Source organism: Trematomus bernacchii, unplaced genomic scaffold (assembly GCF_902827165.1).
Source record: "Trematomus bernacchii unplaced genomic scaffold, fTreBer1.1, whole genome shotgun sequence".
Lineage (NCBI taxonomy): Eukaryota > Metazoa > Chordata > Actinopteri > Perciformes > Nototheniidae > Trematomus > Trematomus bernacchii.
The window spans coordinates 4,696,986-4,718,899 of NW_022987409.1; the positions used below are offsets into that span (position 1 = coordinate 4,696,986).

Here is a 21,914-nt window from a genome sequence, read left to right on the forward strand (position 1 = left end):
TTCTGCAGGGAAAAAATAGACATGACTGTAATTGATACGAGTACCACCTGCCTCCCACAAAACGCTGCTGAATGAGGCAGGTGGTTCGCAGAGAGGCACTCAGTTTCTCCACAACAAACACTATCTTTATGATGATTTAGCAATTTAGGAATCTAACTAATGCAGATCAAAGGCAGAGAAGTGGATTTTGCTGCATGGGTGGTTTGAAAAGTTTATCTGAATGTTCTGATGTGTGCTTTGCAGTAACTCTGGGTTGCCATAAGAATACATTTTAACTGCTGTGAATGCAAACTGAGTAGATGTGGTCCTCAACTAATGAGCAAGCCACCATTCAAACCAAAGGGGTATTAAGTGATCAAAAGTGTAGAGTATGCTGTTAAATTATTAAAAACAATTGTATTGAAGTATTATCGAACATAGAGCAAAACTGAACTGCTTGGGAAATAGTCCAGTTTAAGACTTGTAAAATAGTAATATATTGTAGATGAGGAAACAGGTAAGTACTACGGATTGATATTATCTGCCCATCACTAGAACATGGCTGCCCATTAGTTGTCTTCTCCCAATAGGGAAACACATAATGGTGCTTCCATCACTGCACAGTCCAAACCAAGATCCTACCCTGACAAGCATATGGTCTCTAAGCCATTATATACGTGTGAAAACAACCAGACCATAAATATCTTAATGCTAACACTGTGAATGTTAAAGGAAGCAGGACCAGTTGTTGGTAATGACTTTACAAGTATACAATGCTGCTCCCCCATGTACTCCTGTTCCACCATGAGACATTCCCTCCACTGCAAACACACACTGGTATAGCTACACTTGGGATTTGCTTTGTGTGGGTCCTGAGTTCCTGATAATTACTTTTTGTTATTTAACAAGACTTGTGTTTAAATTCAGATGACCAGTTCTATTTGTAAGGCCATTTTGTTGACCAAACTGGTGATACATTCTGAAATAACACAATTATTTCAATCTACAGGGGTGAGCTGCTTCTTGTTATGAGATAGTACAGAAATACAGAGTTGCATTTAAAATGGAGCTTTCTTGTTCCCCTCAGCTCATGGAATATTCCCAGCATGGGAAATGGTCTACTGTGACAGGCTGAATTTCTAGGCTGGCAAACAGCATTATTCTCATTCCTGGTTCCATTGTCACCTCTCATTGAAATCTGCTGTCACGGAGTGGAGCCGGATGCTAAGCAGGGCTGCTGGCCTCCCTGCATGTGTCTATCTCTGTCTACACTCATATTGGATGGCCAAAGTGGTGATGTAAGAAATCAGAGGTAGAGGGAAAGAGAAATGGACAGCAAGAGAATAGTTGTTGTTTTGGTCACAATGAACTACTCATCCACCATGAAGTGAGTAAGAAGTAAACGAGAAAACAAAAACAAAAACTCTCTAGAGCTCATAACTCATTTTGGGCTGGTGTAGATGGACAGGTCTGTTTCGTGTTCCTAATATTCTATTTGACAGACTGTCCATTTAAAAGGCTCTCCTCGCTGTATCACGTTCAAGGTCGAGGGATGAGTATGCGTTAAACAACTGGTAGGGAAATTGTTTCCATTTCCAGAAACGGTGACTAACGCTAAGTTGACTTGATGTTTTACTAGTGGGCCAATCAAATATTTTAGTACAAAGATGTGATCTCAGTACTTATGATGCAGCAAACTATGAAACATTTAAATCATGCTAGTGTGTCAGTTTTCTCTTTTTTTTATTTAAAAAAAGTATGTGTTAGTTTGAAGTTGATTGTAAAACATCCAGATAGAATTACCCGGCTGTGATTTGTTACGGTTTAAAAACACTCTTATGTACATCTGTATGTGCAACAGTGCGTAACATTTCCGATTAAATCAACTGGAAATCTGAGTCTCCAAAGACTGTCATTGGTTGTGTATTTTTTTTAAGACTTTTCCTTCAATAATACAAGTACCCTTCGCCAAATGTATTTGATGTATAAATAATGAGTTATCAAACACGAAAAGCTTCCGAGGAGCATACTTGATGCTGAAACACCAAATGATAGATGGAAAGGTGCGGACCGAGCACAGGGAAGGCAATCAAATGTAAACAAATCATTAACAGCACTACTGACTTTTATGATTTGACCACAGTAGCATAGCTAGAAACAACACACAAAGTGAACGTATTCAATCTGCAGAGGAGTCCACAACATATATGTAAAATCACTGGTTTAAAATACTGCAAATGATGTTACCCTAACACAAAACATATTCCATCTACCTGAACTAATGTGTTTCTTCTTCTTTCGGACAAAAATGAAACATTTAAACATAAGTCTATACCTCCTGTGTGTTTCCTCCTGAACTGTATATTCTCCTACTGATTCAACATTGCCACAGGTTTTGTTAGGTCTAAATTGTAATTGAAAGACTACAATGTGGGAACACGTTGAAGAGGATATGTGTTGCTTCTAACGTAACAACACTTTCAGTTAATTTAGTGTTATTGGAGATCTCAAACTGCATTGACTGCATTTTTAAGTCATCTCACATGTAGGCTTTTTCGCTCATTCCTTGCAGAACCGCTTACTCTCAGACAGACTGGCTTGGAAGCATCAGTGATCTGCAATCTTCAGGTCTCTCCTTTGGTTTTCAAAGGAGTTCAAAACCAGGCTTTGGTTGGGCCTCTCAAGTACATACCGAGATAAGCCACTCCACCGTTGTGTGAGCTAGGTCATTGTAAAGCTGCTAGGTGAATTCATCAAGTTCTGAAGTTATGTGCACACTGGTTTTTCTTTTGCTCATAATTCCGACAGTCATGACCACTATATCTGCTGCTGGAAGCATCACAATGCAAACAATGACGATGACATTCCTTTCAACAATATCCCATTTTAGAAAGCTATCTTTACGTTTACCTACATGCAATTTCCCACTTTATAAAATGCAATAAACTTGAAATGTGAGCCTCATACCACACCCTATTAACTCCCACGATTAAATGGCAAATGGAATTCCCGCTGAGAATATTAATATGCACCTAAATCAGATTGTCATTCAATTACTTCTAACGGAGAATGGAAAAGTTTCACTACATATCTAAGAAAGGGAACTTCACTGAGTGTGAAATAGATTTATTTTTTTCAAAGGTTGGGATGGTTTGGTGTTGTTGGTAGTCGTCTTTGTGACACCTAAAGTGGCTGCATATCAAGGCAGTAATGAAAGTGTCTTATTCAGAGAGCAAAACCAGAGTGCTAAACCATTTCTTAAATTAAAGAGGAGGGGCCATACATGACAAATCAATGACAGGAAGCCTGTTAGTATGCGCTGGCAAACCAAAGGGAACACTGGTGGAGGTCAGGGGACACAAATGATGACATGTCTCAGTTCCTCTGGAGTTTGTGTCTCATATAATTGGACAACGCCTCGTCAGGTGCTGTAACCCACAAAGGAAAATACCTATAATAAATTCAGCTATAGTACCAGCTAAATAAGATTTTCTTGTGTACCTACTGTAGGATGACACTATATTTTAATCTTTGTAGACTATTTTTAAATATTTCAATTGATGTAAATTAATGTTAATGTTGATGCATAAACTGTAGGCCTAAGATGAACAATTTCCCATTTACACAGTGTCCCTTGTTTGAGATGTCAAAAATAATCAAAGTACAGGCAAAACTGTTTTAAAATAGAATTAAAACAAGCAGGAAGTGGCTTACTAACCCATCACCATATTGTACACTAAATAGTTAAGCTCTTATAATCATTACACCAAACCATATTTGCAATGTGAGATGGTTGCTACTTGAATCTAAGTTTCTATTTATTAAAATAAAAGATATTAAGGTACCTTGAGAAAAATAACATGATACACATTTCCATTAACACCCTTCACAAAGTAGATACATATAAAGGTCACAGTGGCACCGTGCCGTAGGCATTACAACACTCGGTTCAAAAGTCTATATGGCTCTTTGTTTCCATAGAGACTACTTTTCAACTACGTTTTGGACTTCCCTAATGAGAAACCTATTCGAAAAATAGCAATGAATTAACAAACTTTTTTTCTGTGTCTCTCTATTTGACATAAATGGTAAACAAATAAGCTGTATTTTAGAATGTGATCAACATACGGGGAAAATATGGCACCAGGAGGTTCAGTAGGAGAGGTATTAAAAATCCTTACTCGCCTGGGAAAATCATAAAGGTTGCCAAGCAGACAGGTGACATTCAGAATAATAATGTAAGTCGAACAGGAAGCACTGTATTTAAATAAAAGCTTTCTCACAGTTTCTCAATCATTAATGCCCATTCCTTTTTTGTATCATAAGAAGTTGGGGATTGGTATTTGGATTCAGAGGTAGTTTAAACATTTGTCCGGCTATCATTATAAAAATGTGTTATTTATATCCCTAACATAGTCACAGAGAAATGGAGAGATTACACAGTTACTAAAACAGTGGAAATAATCTAAATAATGCAAATCCAATCCAACAGGCTAGTAAAACATTCAACTAGAAGTACGCACATGATATAATCTTTAAAAATTAATTAAAACAAAAACACATAGTTTAATGGAACAAACACATTTCATGCACTATGATGCATATACAAATAAATCTGAATATAATTATATCTATTTAAAATAAACAGTTAGTAAGAAATACAAAAGCAGATAACATGTAATATTATCATATACTGTACAGTATGTCAAGAGTGCTGTTCGCTATCCGCTGACGTGTAGGTAGCACAGCCCTACTGCTAGCAAGGAACTTCCAAAAATATTTTACCAAAACTATATTTTTCTCATTATCTCCTCTTTTTTACGTTTTTTGAAATGCGAGTTAACATTTCTGTTGTGAATTTTTTTTTAAGAGTGGTTGCTTTATTGCAAACTATCAACTTCAGATTTGAATCTTGAGTTTCAGGCAAACATATCTTTGCAAAAAAGGAACACGTAAGCATGCTGCAGAAGTTATTAAGTGTTTGGATGGAATTACATCTATTCTGCCTCAAGCCTCTGCAGCTGACTTCAGATAAATGCCCTCCCCGGACTAGCATGAGAGGATATCTTCTCAACCCCATGATTCCCTGAAACTCCATTGAAACCAGAAGACAAATGATCACTTCTGTGTTCCAGCCCATCCAGAAAGGCATTTTGTCTACGTAATACAGAGCCAAGTACTGCTATGAGTTTAAATGGGAAATGGGCGCTGCTTTATTATGCTGCAGTGCCTTGGAATGAATGTGGATAATAGATATATTCACAGCGGTATTAATATCCTCAGAGTTCATCTTTTTTTTTCTCCCTTCATTCTCCATTTTCTCTCTCACAGGCTCCAAAGTACTTTGCCCTTGGCTATGCCTTATACCAAATAGATTTATGAGAACATTTGTGTCATATTTCCTCTTTTTCTGGATTGTCAAGACAGATTGTCAGTGCACCACTGATTGAGTGGAATCACCATACAGACTTAGTTCCCATTGTCAGGCCCCACATATTCATCTCTGGGGGGGGATTTAACAAGGCAAATTGGCCAATGACACTTCTCTCAAGGCTTTGCGGCTGCTATTAAGATGAGGTCAGGGGTATGAAAATAGTGGATTCTATGACTGCATTTCAAATGGTTATGGTCCCAAAATCCAATAGAACATTTATGAATAAATCCAAATACAGTATGAATAGTTCATTTGCAAAGCAGTTTCATTATTATTCCCCGAAACCAATATAGAGCAATGACAATAAATAACAAACATATCTGCATTTGCAAATACAATCTTATTATAGACAGAATACAGCCTACCATACGTGTTAGTATTGATTGATATTATCATCCTAGAATTACAAAGAGATGTTGTGATGTATAACTCTCGTTTGCTAAGCAGAGGAGGGGAGAGGTTGATGAGAAATGCTTTTGCATGGTTATGATCTCATCAGTGGTTCATATGTACAGCTATCAGGATGGCACTCCCATAATTACTGCACAACTAGCTCACTTGAGCTTTTGAAATATCCTCTATTAATGCAACTCCCGTGAGCTATTATCTTTAAATGCAAACTAGAAGATGAAGTGCTCTATTTTGAATCCTAATGTGGAAATAACAGCCTGGTGTCCTGTTTTCTTTCAGGACTACGGGCAAAATAAACCATTTTTAATTATTCTGAAAGAAGCTCATTCTTTATGAGAGTTTGAGTTTAAAACTGAAGCAAAGTATTTAATATATTTAAGTGCAGTCTCTTATAAAAAAGAAAAGAAGAATACATTATTCATATTCAAATAAATGTTGACTAAAGCAGCGAAAAAAGTTGGAAAATAAGCAATAGGAATATGGTACAAACAATATTCTCTCTCAATCATAAGGAGCTATCATGTGGGTGGAATCTTCTTATCTTTATCAATCTGATATATCACTGCTGTTTGGTTACAGCATCAGTTTTTAACCTGAGCATATTTTTGGATAAATCAAAATAGTAAATAGATAAATAATACAACAGATGCAATGGATCAGGGCTCACTAATAATGTAAATAATAATGTAGAATATACTAGCATTGAGCAATTTCAGTTACTACTACATACTGAATTGCAACACATGCTTTCCCCTGCCACTATAATAATCACTACAGTTCAATTACAGAATATCTTTACAAACTCCAGTTGGCCGTTGTGAGGGTGTACACGCTGGGTGGGACCAGTTATTAAGAAGGAAGGGGATGAGATAAAAAAAAATGTAAATTGAATTCACTTTCTTTGAGAAGGCCAGAGTCCTCCTTCAAATCCTTCATCCCGCAGAGTGATTTATCAGAAGAGATCAAAGATCTCGGTGACAAGAGTGGCTACGATCCTCCGCTAAGACAGAGATGGAGCTCACAGTGAGATATGGTTGTAGTTTGGATACAAAGCCAGAAATAAAAGCAGGACTGGTCTCAAAAAGGAAGGTTGAATATGATGGAGGATCTTTCAGGCAACAACCCTGATGTCTTTACTACCTCATTACATTACCCTACACCTCGTTCATCTGAAAAGCACTTTGTCCAAAAGAGTATTACAGTACACTAGATCCAGCATACTTTGATTTTCCTTACAATCATTTTTTCTGCAATCATTTATTTCGCAGAAAATCTAAACATTGAGCAAAACAAAAATGTGTAGAGTGCATGCAACATAGTGTACATGTCTACACGAAACATATTGGTTGTAAGAACACTGCTATAAGTTCAGTGATTTGCAACTTTATTTATTTGAATAATAGAGTACAAATATGTTGTGTTCAATAAAACCATGTTTCCAGTACGGTGTTGAAACATGAGTGTTGCCTATTTCTAGGAAAACACATGGCTGCCCAGGCCTTCTTACACAATCATGTGAATGTTAATCATAATTGACCTAATACAGTTAGGCTTTGATAATAGTTGAATCCTAGGAGGAGTAACTTCTCCTATGGGAACATCTCTATGTGCTGGACCTAGTCTTAGTTAATGCTAACTTCTAGGTGCCATTAGGACACTTCCTCCTCTGATCCCAGGCCAATATATGATTTTGGGTAACACTTAACATGTACAGTATGTGAGGTGTTCTTATTTTTTAAATGTGTATGGGTTGACTTTGTTGTCGTAACACCTTGTACAACTTGCTTTGGCAATACTATGTGTTGATATGGTCATGCCAATAAAGCTCCTTTGAATTTGAGTAAGATTAAGATGATAGTCAATTCATTTCAGTGGTAGTTATCATATCAGCTAGAAAATATTGGTTCATTCATTATAATTATAACACCTCAGTTGAATGTATTGTGATTGATATACACAGATACATAGCAGTGTGTATATATATATTTGCAGTAAGAGTTTTAACATCCTTTGATTTTCAGCTGTAGCGATTATCGCTAAATTCTCTCATAGAACAACATTAAATAATCAATGATGCAATTAACAATAATTATCAGTCACCCGTCATTTAAATATGTATAGGCCTGCTATATAATGGAAATATAATTTGAATTACTGTAATAAAAAGATAACGCATCATTTTCAATGACGACTGAATACAAATTGTGTCCAGACAATAGCAAGGTGGAAATCCAATTTGTGAGAAACTGGATGACTGGCACTGGTTGAGTAAAACTCTGAAGCAGCCAATCAAGGCAGGGGAGTTATGCTTTCCTAGGGCAATTATACTTGGCTGATTGCACTTATCAATGAGGTGCATTGATTGTACAACCTCCAATCATTGTAGATGGCCGTTTGATTAAATTTGAATCCCAACATCATTGCCAGACCCCCCCATAAGCCTCGGGCGAACAACACTCAGAAATCACATGCAGACCAGAGTCTTAACACAGTGCCTTTCACATACGATTTGTTTCCCCTTTAAGCACAGCAATAAAGGCCTTTTACACGTTTATTTCATTCATAAAAATGCACTTAATGTGTACGGTATGTATGTGTATTGTCAAATGTTTCACTTTATGTCTTGATTATGATATTTTAAGTTAAGGAGACACATGTTAAATACAACTTTAAAAAACGCCGTCATCAGAGGAGACCTTTCATGCTTAAGTAGTTTTTAACATCATGTTCTTGAGTGTACAGTGTATTAAGCTGAAAAGGGCGCTTTGTTTAATGTTCTTTGGGTAGTTTACTTAAGCTTGTAAAGGATCTGAAGATAGTGGTAAATAATTTAAAGATGCTCTACTGTTTTTACAGGCAGTAAAAGCTTTTCAAAGACATGGAGTGCGGTAGTACATGGCCTCTGGTCACAATGTTCCTTTGTGCCTCAAAGAACTGGAGAGCTTATGAAAAAGATTTTAAGAGGCCCGTCAGCACAGGTTTCAGCTTTTCCATTTGTCTGGCTTGAATATACTAAGGACACTGTAATATATACGGGATAAAACAGCACATTTTATGTCTAAAATTTCAAAAAAAAATATATATATGTGTGGTACAAAAGAGAAATATGCTTTGTAATACTTTTTAAATAACATTGATGGCGTATTCAGAAGTGTTAACCTTTCCAGTAATTCTAAACATTAATTTTTTATCCCTAGCCCTTAAATAGTTCAGTCAATAAACTAGCATTTTCTTGAATAATTAATTTCCATCAAATGACAAAGTTGATATCATTCAAATGTTGTGCATACAGTAAAGACATCTAAATATATACAGAGCATGAAGACTATGCAGTCCATTTACACAATGGCTGGCAGCTTCAGTCAAGTGCATAATTAGTTGAATTAGATTAAATAACCAATTAACAGACTAACAAAGTAAATAAGCCCTCAGGGATTCTACCAAATGCTTGAGAATAGAATTAGATTGGAATTAGTTTATTGACAGGCTGAATGACAGTGTGGTCAGAAAAACAACTCTATTTCTGTCACCAAGAGAGTACAAGCTGTTGACGAGGGATGACATAGATAGGTAAAGGGAGAAAACGGGCTGAACTAAAAAAAAATCAATGAATAACATGGATGCATTAATGGATATATGTTGGTAGATGCATAGCCCACTGTAAAGACCGCCTTACCCAGACTGTAATCAATCGTGCATGCTGTGATTGCTTTTATAATGTACATGTGAGTAATATGACATACTGTATAGTGTTTTCAAATCACAAAGACATACCTTTGCTGGCACTCTCCACATGCTCCAGTTCATCTGGAAACCTCAAAATCTCTTGGTGAGCCTCTTCACACTTCTCAACGAGGAAATGAAGTAGAGTGGTATTCTGACTGATGGATTTAGTGTCTCGGAGCTAAAGAGAAAAGCATGAGAATAACAAAAGGAAATCAGTCAACCCATAATGTTATACTCATTTACTTGGAAAATGTCCTTCCCACATGAACTCCATTGACTATTGATTAAGGTTAGTTGTCCCAAAGAGTAGAACGAAGCGGTATAAAAACAGTTTTATCCCAGCAGCTATTGCACAAATTAACACATCATAGGAGTGTCACACAGATGTCTATTTTTTTATTATTTATTTAATTATGAATTTTGAATGTCCATGTTTGTACTAGTGTTTTCCTTCTTAAAATGTTTCTGAAATATTTTGAGATTTGGTTGAGCAGGGTATACTACAAAATCTACCTACGGGTACAAATAAATAACCTGAACCTGAAGGTGCATATAATAATATTAATACTAATACATTATATTTATATAGCGCTTTTCTGGAACTCAAAGACGCTTTACAGTATGAGGGAGGGTAGACAAACAGGGACAGGCAAAACAAACAAAAACATCAACAAAAATAAATTAAATAAACAGAAAAGGCAGTCAAGAGGAAGTGTATATATGTATATATATATATATATATATATATATATGATCTTAACAACCAATGTTAGTGTGGATCATCTATACGACTAAATCAATGTGGCAAAAAGTTTGAATAAAAGCCATGTACTACGTTTGCCAAGTGTGTGTGTGTGTGTGTGTGTGTGTGTGTGTGTGTGTGTGTGTGTGTGTGTGTGTGTGTGTGTGTGTGTGTGTGTGTGTGTGTGTGTGTGTGTGTGTGTGTGTGTGTGTGTGTGTGTGCGTGTGTGTGTGCGTGTGTGTGTGTGTGCAAACACAAAAGCCTCCAGTCGCCATATCAGTGCAAAGAAAACTTTTTCCATATTCATTCCCCACCGTGATTGCCATGCTGTTCGAATGGCATGCTGGGAAAACTAATTAGCACAACCCACCCCTGTGTACTCCTACTGATATTATCACGGCTGTAAACATCCTGCAGTTGGACATGCCCACATGTGTTCACATGCAAACACTTGTGTACAGAAGCACACACATTTAAGCAACAGTGAATTTAAATGATTACAGGCAGACAGTGGCATACTGTCACACACCAACAGAAACACACACACACTTTCATTAGTTGAGGATCAATCATGTGCTCACGTTGGGTAATCACAATTTAATTTCATGGATTTCAAATTTTAATTTGTTTATTGTTATACCCCAAACTGTCATTACCAGGCAAAAAGGTGCATCTCTGGTATAATAAATCCATCTGCTATCTAATATTAGTTATATGTAATAAAGAGAGGGTAAGATGGGAGAGGTAACACTTATTATGTAATAATATTTTCTTTGTAAGATATTAAGAAACATTTGATTAAATAAGTATAAATAATGTGGTATAGTCAGTGCACAGTGTTTTGATTATCACTAATTGTCTGTAGTTTCACAAAAAATAAAGTGTTTATGCTTTAAAGTGGTATATTTAGCCTTATTTACTGTAATTGTGTGCTTGGTGTTGGATTTGACTGATTCTAGGTCTGAGGGTGAGTTTGGGCTCAGGTAATAAGATCCGATGAAACTGGAAGCATATTAGCTTTGTGAAGTGAATATCATTGACATAATAAGAATGGACCAAGTCCACACATAATTTAGGTGTAAGATAAAAAAAATGTACATCTGTACATTCTTGTCACATAATGTCAAGTTAATTGAATCAAAAGTAAATATATAAGTTGTCATAAACACTGTTACGCTCAACTGACGGATACCATAAAATACAGCGGAAGGTTACAAAAACAAAAATGGACAGGTGAAGCAGCTGTGCCACAAGTCGTTTTTAATGGACTTGGCTTTAAAATGACGGCTCATAGGCAAGGATGTCTAGTTGTGTTAAGTATCTGTTACCTCGCCTCGTCTCTCAAAGCAAGAGAGAGAAGAAGTCGTTGATGTACACACATGAAACTAGAAAGTTAAATAAGTAGTTTAAGCCTTTGCTTTATCGTATAGGCCTTGTATGACCAGCAACACATTGCATTGTCTCTCCCTTGGGTATGGACCAAGGGAGATGTGGCTTAATGAGGGTAAATATTGATATATATTTTTTAATGAAAATGTGATATTCACTGTTAGATTTATTCACATCTTTTTTCGAGCGTTTTGCCCTTTACAACCTTTTGAGTTGAAGACATACATAATGATATGGATTCATGTAACAGGTTATAGATCATTAACCAAAAGACTAGTTATTATGACAGTAGTATGTGAACTGTATTGTTAGCTTGTTGAGCTATAACTAATGCTGTTGGTAGTGGTTCCACATTATGTTAAAGGTCAATTTAAGCTCACGATGAATCCCACATAAAGCCCAAGGAGCTGATGTTTCATTCATACACTGAAGTTTTATTCCATGCAGCTTAAAGGTATCGTGAGAACTGTGCCAAGGGTTGTGGATAATCTGTGCACAGTTTGTAGTGAGCTGGTCTGTCAAAGGGCCATTTTCAATTCTAGTCCATCCTTTGTCCAGGCCAATTTAAGTCCGTGTTAAATGCCAAAAGTTCAAAAGTCTTTATCATCAGAGCTATGGAATGCTCTACTTGAAGATACTAGTTTTACCTCTAAAAATTACTTTGGAACTACCTTTTTTTTAAACATTTTGTACGCTAACTGCTTTCAATGTGTATCATCCCATCAAGCATGAATGGTGGAACAAGATGAAGTATTTATAAATGCTACTTCTCCAAACAAATGTGTTCATTTGAAATTGATGGAATAATGCTGCTTCATTACACTGTAGCTGGAAGCAAAATTCTAAACAGTGATATCATTCAATCTCTCACTACATAAATTGCCTTGAGGTAGCATTATTTCAAATCCCTGACTGGTTAGTAATATACAATCCAATATATTCAGCATTTAGAGTGGCAAGGTTGTTAACAAGCAAACACAATCCCCCTTATATATCCACATCAGAAATAAATAAATAACACAATAATTAACTAATAACAGAAGAAGCAGCAGTGGGAATAAAGAAGATTCACCCTAACAGAAGGATTGTCGGCTCTTGATTGCTCAATTTAACTTCTGCAGATGGAGCTGCAGCACAGGCCATCACATTTTATAGTTATATATGATAATATGTAGAAGAAGAACAATAATGGAAAGTACTATAAACAGAGACACATAGAGAACGAGTTGTGTGAATATAAGAACCAAGTTACTTCAATGTGTACATGGGGTCTGGAATTGTATAATCACTTTAATAATTGCAAAGGTCATTTAAACTTTTTGAAAATACTATATTTCAAGAACAGGACACAAGGTCAGACTGTTGCTTGGTAGAGGACTCTCTTTTAACCAAGTGTCTAACAGGTAGCCTGTTCTGTTTAACTTCATCTGAACACAAATGGTTGCCATGTGGTCATTAATTATTAAGCCCCGCCTGTTACTGGGATTTATTCAGTGGGATAAAACCCAAGAGAAAAAAACATATTTCATTGTTTTTGAGTCACACAGCAGATGGTTTTATCCAGTTACTCAATATGTTTCATAAGAGAATCTCTGTTTTACTCTGTACTTTTCTTACAATATGGATATTCCTTGGAGAAATATAGGTAAAACTGTTCCTATCATTACGTACATTTGCTTACATGTCATTGACACTTAACGATAGTGACATGTATTCCACATTTCACCGCAGTCCTTCTAAAGCCACAGCGGATGTTTGCAATATGCATGTGACCAGGCGGGCTCCCAGGAGATGTGGGTGTCCTTGGCCAGACGTGGGGCTGCGGTGAAGGGTTGTAGGTGGGTCAGCGTATGCCCTTCCTCATACTAGTCATTCCCATCATCAACCTCATCCTCCCTGATGAGCCCATTAGGTACCCCAGACCTGCCACCCAGGGGGCCATTTACTTGATTGACTAAAGTGAGAAAGTAGACTTTTTTTCTTGTCCATCTATAATGGCCCAATCAGCCCCCTGAGGCATTACCAGGCTCTACACTGACACTCCACACTGATTCAGTCCGCTTGCAGAAATACGGAAGGCACACTGGATTCACCGTACTAAAACCCTTTTCGCACCTGCAAAGATGACTGGCTTCAAACGTGCATGTAAGGCGGAAGGTAGCTTTATGGCATTCACACGTTGGTCTCACATATGGAAAAACTCCCATGTTGAGTGTTCTCACATGACTGATCCATTTGACATGATGGCTTTTTCTTCTCATGACATTTGTAGGACTGCTACAGAACCGCAGAGTTGAGAATAATTTCACACAGGCTGCATTTTTATATTTGTCTTGGTCATTTATCCCCCCTTCTTGATCGCTAATTTTAGGAAAAGCTGGGAGAAAGTCTGCCCCCCCCCACCCCGTTCATCGCCCTCACAAGGTTTTCCAAGCACTCTACAAGCTGCCCAATACATCTTCTTATTAGTTTTATCATCAATTAGATAAGACACTGAAAATGGTTGCCTAAACTACAAAGCACCAGAGTGTGAAAGCTACTTTAAAGGGAGAAGATAGAAAGCACTTTTGTGGCTGTCAATTAAATTTAATGACATGGTTTTGATTTTGTAAATGTTTTTGCTGGAACTTTATCTTTTCAAGCAGTTGGCATTGGAGAAAGTTAAACATTATGAGGATTAATTTGAACAATGTGCATTTGCCAAGTTTTAGATTTTGTATGGAGATGTATGGGGAATATGTCCTCAAGGTGTGTGTAAACAGGTTTGCTAATAGAGCGTGTGTGTGCTCTGTGTTGCTGTGTGACCATGGCTGCCAGTCCTCTCTTTCACACCTTTGGCATGCTGTGATTTTTTTACCTGGCAGTGGACACAGATATTAGCACTCGCTGGCAAGTTCCACTGTGCTCTACATGTTTTGATATGTGTTGTATTGAAACATTGTTTTTAATTAATCGGTACTGTAGATTTGAGAAGACCACATTCCTTCAAGGTACTTTAAGGAATGCTTGAAAAAGGCTCAACTGATGACTTCTTTTTACACCCAGTAAACCTTTTATCTTGCAGCAAATGGATCTTTTGAAATTGTCTCTTTCATCTGAGAGTAGCATTTGATTAAGGCTAAACGAGTCTGACTGAGAATGATTAGTATGCATTTCAATGTTCATAACATAAGACAGTTTAATGACTGAAACAAATCCCAGTCCATACACTGTAACACGCATACGAGTTTTGCAACACATATTCTCTGAGGCTTCCCTGTGATCTACTGAGGCTTAGATTGAGCCAAATTATTTGTTTTGCTTTGGACACATTTTAATAAATGTAAATGTATTCATATTAGGGCTGTCAGTCGATTAAAATATTTAATCGCGATTAATCGCATGATTGTCCATAGTTAATCGCGATTAATCGCAAATTAATCGCACATTTTTGATCTGTTCTAAATGTACCTTAGAGGGATATCTTTCAAGTTTTTAATACTCTTATCAACATATGAGTGGACAACTATGCTTTATATGTTTGTTTATTATCATTTGAACAATGACAAATATTCTCATGAATATTAAACACAACAACCTGAACATTACAAATATTCACCTCAATTCAACCTGGAACCTCTCATACAATAATACTGTGTGTGTGCGTGTGCGTGTGCGTGTGTGTGTGCGTGTGTGTGTGCGTGTGTGTGTGTGTGTGTGTGTGTGTGTGTGTGTGTGTGTGTGTGTGTGTGTGTGTGTGTGTGTGTGTGTGTGTGTGTGTGTGTGTGTGTGTGTGTGTGTGTGTCGCTCAAGGCATATATGCTCCAACGGGAGCTGCCTGGACGCTGCAATCATGTAGCGCGTACTATCCGTGCTGAGTGTGCTGACTTTTCGTACAATGTCCCACTGTCTGGCTGCCTGCATAAAGTCAAGTGCTCGGCGCAGTTGTCGGCGAAATGTCATTGAAACAGCTCCTTATATCCGTTAGCGCAGCTAGCTAGCACCAGATGCTAACAACAACACGTAAGGTGTGCCTCGCTCGCGCGAGTCGCGCCACACATACACACTCCCGGTCCTACCGATGGCCAGTCCGGGCCTGCCAGTGAGCGTGGAAGTGTGGTCTGCCACAAGCGGGCGGCAGGAGCGGGGCTGTCAGCATCAGCTTGTCGATGGTATTTTAAACTCGATGCGCTCTGAAACTACGGCGGCCGAGGACAAAAAATACACATGCGTTAATCGCGTTAAAATAATTAGTGGCGTTAATTTTTTTTTGCTTGACAGCCCTAATTCATATATAAATAGACGCATTTACATACATTTTGGCGTTGCTCCTTTTATGTCAATGTCAGTTCATTGTTCACATCACGGTGTGTGTCTGTGTGGTGTGTTACCTTGCAAAGGAAGTTGACGTTGAAACCAAACGTCTGGGCATTCCTTGAGCCGGCATTCATGTAATTGCCGACCAGCAACACCAACTCCAGGAGTTTGCTTAGGCCTTCACTCTTCTTCACCTCCTCACAGGCAAATGTCACATTCATGATGTCCGGCCGGATGTTGTTCACCTGCTCCTCAAACGTCAGCTTGAATATAATGCCGTTAAGACGTGGTCGTAGCAGTTTTACTGAACTCATCTGAGGGTAAGAAACAAAAAACAATGTAGGAGTACTTTAGCTTGTACATAATAAAAAAAACAAGGCATTGCTACAGTTGTGCAGTTTTCAGGGTAATTGTTAAGAGCCGATTTTCATCTTGTTGGCAACTCCACATTCTGCATTGTTTGTTTTTTAGTCATTCTGTGCACTTATGTTTGCAAGCCGTCCCTCAACATATCTACAGGGAGAGTGACCCTAAATTGCTGGTACCAAGTTTCAAAATGAACACATTTGTTCTCTGTAGGGCAGGGGCGAGCATGCTGGCATGATTTACAAATATTACTGTAGTACTTGCAGAAACTTGCACATTCTTTTTAAGAGAAACACAATGTCCCCATACAAAACGAACATGAGGTGAACGTTAGTATAACAAATGGGCCATCCCTCTTAACGTACTTTATGTAAGCTCACCAGTTGTCTGATTCACTTTTAAAAGTGTATATATTAAGTAAAGTGCAAAACTTGAAAACACTGACGGTTTTTGCTCCCTTGACAGGAAGATGCACATGATAGACCAATAAAGCACATCTCTATATGAGTAAATAATGTGATTATTCAAGCATGCATTTGGTTGAATCCTGACTATCTTAGAGTTGTTTGAAAATGATTTTAGAATCCAAGTTCTAACAGCACTATGACTTGGTTGGTTGTATAATGACATACAATGAATCATTTAAAGTCACACTACTTTAGTGTTGTTACTGATTTGATCATCAACTACCCTCGTCAGCCAATCAGATTAACCTATCTTATGTCTCCCTCGTGACTTTCTGATTGATCTTAAAATGATCGGTTGTAAATAATATAACAGCCTCAATCAATAATTGTTGGCTTGGGAGTAGAATCACTGAAGTCAGAATACATGAGAGGAAATATAGTTATGAAAATGGGAAAAAATTCAAACAAATTGGGTTTTGGCTGTAAGATAAGTAGAAAAGCAGCAACAACAGACACAATATTCAGATTGCTGCTTAATCCAATGCTTCAAGGCAACCTTCAGATCCAGCCCATAATGTGTCATTACTGCTCAAATGTATTCATGTGCATGGGGGAGTTGTCTATCAAACAACACCCCCACTCTCCCCACAACAACAAACGCAACCATCTCACTTCCTCGCACAAATGAATGTGCGTTCACACACAAACACACACATAAGCACACACACTCATCCCCACTCCCTCACTTGATTTGTATACAATAAGGAGAAATCACAATGAAAGTGAGCACATTGGTGACAGGTCTGTCAGAGGAAAGCTTGAACATGGCTTATTTCCCAGGGGAACTAAATAGCTCAGCATTGAGGAGCTCTTCATCAGTGGGCTGGTATATTATCACAAAATTGGTGTGATCACAAGGGGGAACTGCCACCCCTGCTTCATTACATCTCCAAAAAGACATATGCAGAAAAAATAATTCGACAACTAAAAAGAATAGCTCAAGAGATGGAGCACATCTTCGACCTTTGTGTCTAAATTGAACACAGATTTTGTAAAAGCGTGGATTGTATTTATATGATCTTGTTGTAAAGTTGAGTTAAAAGATAACACTTTATTGTCCAGTTGCTTAAAGTGCTGGGTATTCACTTGGTGAATGGATGGCAATAGCAGTTAATTAAAAAGTAATTACAGATGTAACTAAGAGGAAAGGTCAGAACAGCTTGAAAAGCTTGATGATGTACTTCCCTTCTTTAAAAACTGATTTACAGAACACCTATTTTTAGTCACTCTTTGTGTTAAGTAAAGTTACACAGGTGGCTGTATATGAAAAAGGTTCACGCAACACACATCCCACATTTGAACTGTCTTACACAATTAAGGAAAACATGTTAAATATGTCAGTAGATTAGGTACAATTCCAGATTGGACCTTAAATGCTTACCTGCTTAATTTGAGCTATAATTACATGCTAATCATTAAGAGTTGTCTGAAAAATATATTACTTTCTGAAGGCTATATTGTAAGTTTAGTTTGTTACCAAGAGCATTATTTATCCTTTGGCTGCAAAAGATAAAACGCTGGCTGGTCATTGTATATTGATTAGAGGATTGGGATACATCACTAAGTGGGTCGAGTGCAGCTGCATGCTTTTCAAATAACTCTTTTTACAGACAGGATTCATAGCCTTAGGGTTTGATTTTATCTCGAGACAACATTGACAGTTGATGTCAAAAATATGAGTTGAATGCTGCTGAATCCTAATCAAGAACGATTGAAATGTTCTTGGCGAGTCAAAATCACTTCTTTTTTTGAGTGTCTCTGTCATTTGGAAGTTGTGTTATTAAATATGCCCCTTATATGTTTAAATGTTGAAAGTCTATGGAATCACTTTTAAATTATACATGTGGTAATTTCCTGGTCCCAGCTGTCCAAACTCAGCAGTGCCCTCAACAATAATGTGTGAAACAACACTGGGAGGGCACGTTTGTGAGTCTGTGCGAGGTATTGAGGGACAAAGAGAGTGAGCATAAAAATAAATAAAATTGAATTTCTCAACTGTGCATGTTTGCAAGTGTTTGACTAGAGCAGACTGGGAGAATGACTGTGTATACTGTGTGTTTTCTTGAGGCGATCCAGTAGTCACCAGGAAATTATACTCACCACAATGCCAAACTGCTCCGACTCCACGAGCTCTTCATATTCACCCTTTAGTTCCGCCAGCGCATTCAGCTCTTTCTGCTCCGGCAGGTTCTTTATCAGGTTCTACAAATGGAAGAGCACACACACACACACACACACACACACACACACACACACACACACACACACACACACACCACACACACACACACCACACACACACCAACACACACACACACACACACACACACACACACACACACACACACACACACACCACACACACACACACACACACACACACACACACACACACACACACACACACACACACACACACACACACACACACACACACACACACACACACACACACACACACACACACACACAAAGAGAGGAAGCTAGTGTTAATGCAAATCTCATTTTCTGTTTATGTCAGGATAAAATCACCTCACATACAAGGATGACAGGGTAACTCACACAGTAGGAGAGAGGAGCCTATACAGGCAAAGCCGCTGAGTTTGTTCCTATTCAACTTACCCGGCTAGTTCACATTTTGAAAAATAACTTTTGATAAACATATCATTTTTTTCACAACAGGCAGTACAGAACGGCAACTAAGATGCTAATGAAGACAAATAAAAGATGAAAATACGAAGCTAACAGGGAAGTGCCATATGTTGCAGTTCCCGTAATGGACACTTGAGACAACGACAACAAGCGGTAACATTTAACACAATTAAGAATTTAAATGAACAGGTTTATGGCTTTTCTCCTTAGAGTATAGACATATTTTAGATTGTTGCTTTTAATGCTTTTACATTGTCTATTGTTTTTACTTGTACTTGTTTTATGGTGTGTGTGAGCTGTGCTGTGTGTTTTTGTGTATGCTTTGTTTGTTTATTTGACTGTACAGCACTTTGGTCTGGAGGTTTTATAAATGAAGCTGTATTGTATGTTGAAAAAAACTGATTGGGACTTCATTGCAAATGTATGCGCTTATGGAACATTGTTAGGGGTGAAGTATTGCATAACTCACATGACTAAATGATATCAAGGCTAACAATTATGCATAGTTTGGATGTGTCTGATTTAAGTAAGAGGTGGGTGCAATCACAGGTACAGTAGCTAGCTGCTAATTGCCTGCTCTGAACATTCCTCCGCTGACTGAATTATGTAATAACATGAGCAAGGTGGTGTCTGCACAGCAATGTTGCCTACTTTCAATGCAGCTTTAAAGCTTAAACATTGCCCTTTAGAAACCAATGGATGATGTCTCTAATAATATGTCCGTATTTAATAAAGACTACAGACGGTGAACATTCAACTTGTGTGGGTGGTCAAGTTCTTACATTCACGACTTATCATCCATGTGTAAATTAATACGGATTATTTATGGAACTTCCTTTGGGTTCTGATACTTTCAACATGTCTCATCCCATTTTCTATCTTTATTACAGAACATTTCAGAATGCATAACGGTTTGCTGATGGTCCGATAGGAGGATAAGTAGATAAGGTCACATAATCACTGCTCACTGTTGGCTTATTACTGTGACAGTGGTGGCCCTTAGCCAATTACAGAACATGTCAGGGACCTTCAGATGAGTGACCTTCTACTGCATAATCCACATCACCTTGCAATTGTCTTAAAAGTACATCGAGCTATTTAATTTGCTGCTTTAATGTTACATTTCTCCTGCAGAAGTAGGGAAAAAGTGCAGCTAGTGGTGAGGTTGAAGATTAAGATGGAGATGAGGAACATAATGGGAGGGGCTGTGTTTTCTGTAAATGTTAATTGTTTGTGTGAAGGTCAGCCAAGTTAATAAAATTGACCACAGCGACTTTTCCCTCCTTTTCGAGTAGAAGAGAAAGAGGTGCCCTTTTCCCGGTCTTCACAAAGCCTCCCTCCTCATTAGCTCCCTACATGTATTCAGCGGGAGCAGATTGGTGCGAGGTCACGTGGCCAGATGGGAGCCGAGACAGGAAAACATAGAGAGTAGCTGCTGCTGCTGGGCCACGGGCCTGGCTGACCACTCTTAGACCTCAACACCACGGCCAGTGTCCACTGCCCACTAATGATGACATCTCTGTCCACCCCTCAGGGAATGAAGCAATAAAAAGTAAGCCATAATGCAGGCCTGGCATTCCTGTTTGGGAAGGAGCCATTATATCAAATGTTGCTTGCTTTTGTTGAAGCTCCAATTAGGGCCTGCAGCAAGCAATGGTGCAATGGTAATGAAGGCTTTTGATCATATCAGCAGAAGCAGAAAGGTTTTTTTTTAGAATATAGAAAAATAAAAAACACATTTGTGTAATTACATTTGAAAGGCCGGATTTATGTTGGAGTTAAATGATGACCAGGCACATGTTTTTTTTCTTTTGTGTCCCCTTTTGGTTGAGAGCAAGGGATATATTATATTCAGCAAATAGCTCAAATTGCTAATTATTCACTCATGACCTTTTGAGAACAACACTCTTCCTCAGGCCGTTTCATATACCTGGAGAGGTTTTTGTTGGAGAAAATGGAAAAGAAAAATAACACAATTCTAAAACTGGGAGGTTTATTATTACTTTTTCAAAAATGATTTAGATTTTGGTCAAGGTTAAAAGTTTACTGAAAAGTAATTAAAGCTGTTCCTGAAAACATTAATGTTTCGAAATATACACATTTGAATGTAGTCAATAATCAGATGGAATTGAATGAAAGTTTCACAATTAAAGTCTTAGTGAACAAACAAATATATGTCAGTCTATAGACGAGTGTTCATGTGTAATAGTAAGATGTTTTGTTCTAACTCAGGGACATCAACAGCTGGATTAATAACACAGTTATCCTTGAGAATGTACCATTCGTTCTGAATTAAACATTATCAACACAGCAGAAAAACAATATAGTTAATACTGCGGCAAATCCGATTAACACTATTGTTCTTTTCTGATGTTGCGCAAAATTCAACAATAAGGGTCATATTGTTACCTTTACAGCCTCTCTGTTTCAGTTGAGTCTGGTATGGTACAGT

The 21,914-nt window shown here is 37.8% G+C and overlaps 1 protein-coding gene across 1 annotated transcript in view; it reads right to left on the minus strand.

Annotated features, from left to right (window-relative positions):
• diaph2 (diaphanous-related formin 2) overlaps positions 1-21,914 on the minus strand; it is a 341,446-nt gene that overhangs the window by 112,564 nt on the left and 206,968 nt on the right. The window contains 3 exon segments of the mRNA XM_034137301.1: positions 9,599-9,728; positions 16,052-16,291; positions 18,911-19,012. Of these exon segments, the coding sequence (XP_033993192.1) occupies positions 9,599-9,728; positions 16,052-16,291; positions 18,911-19,012 (472 nt within the window).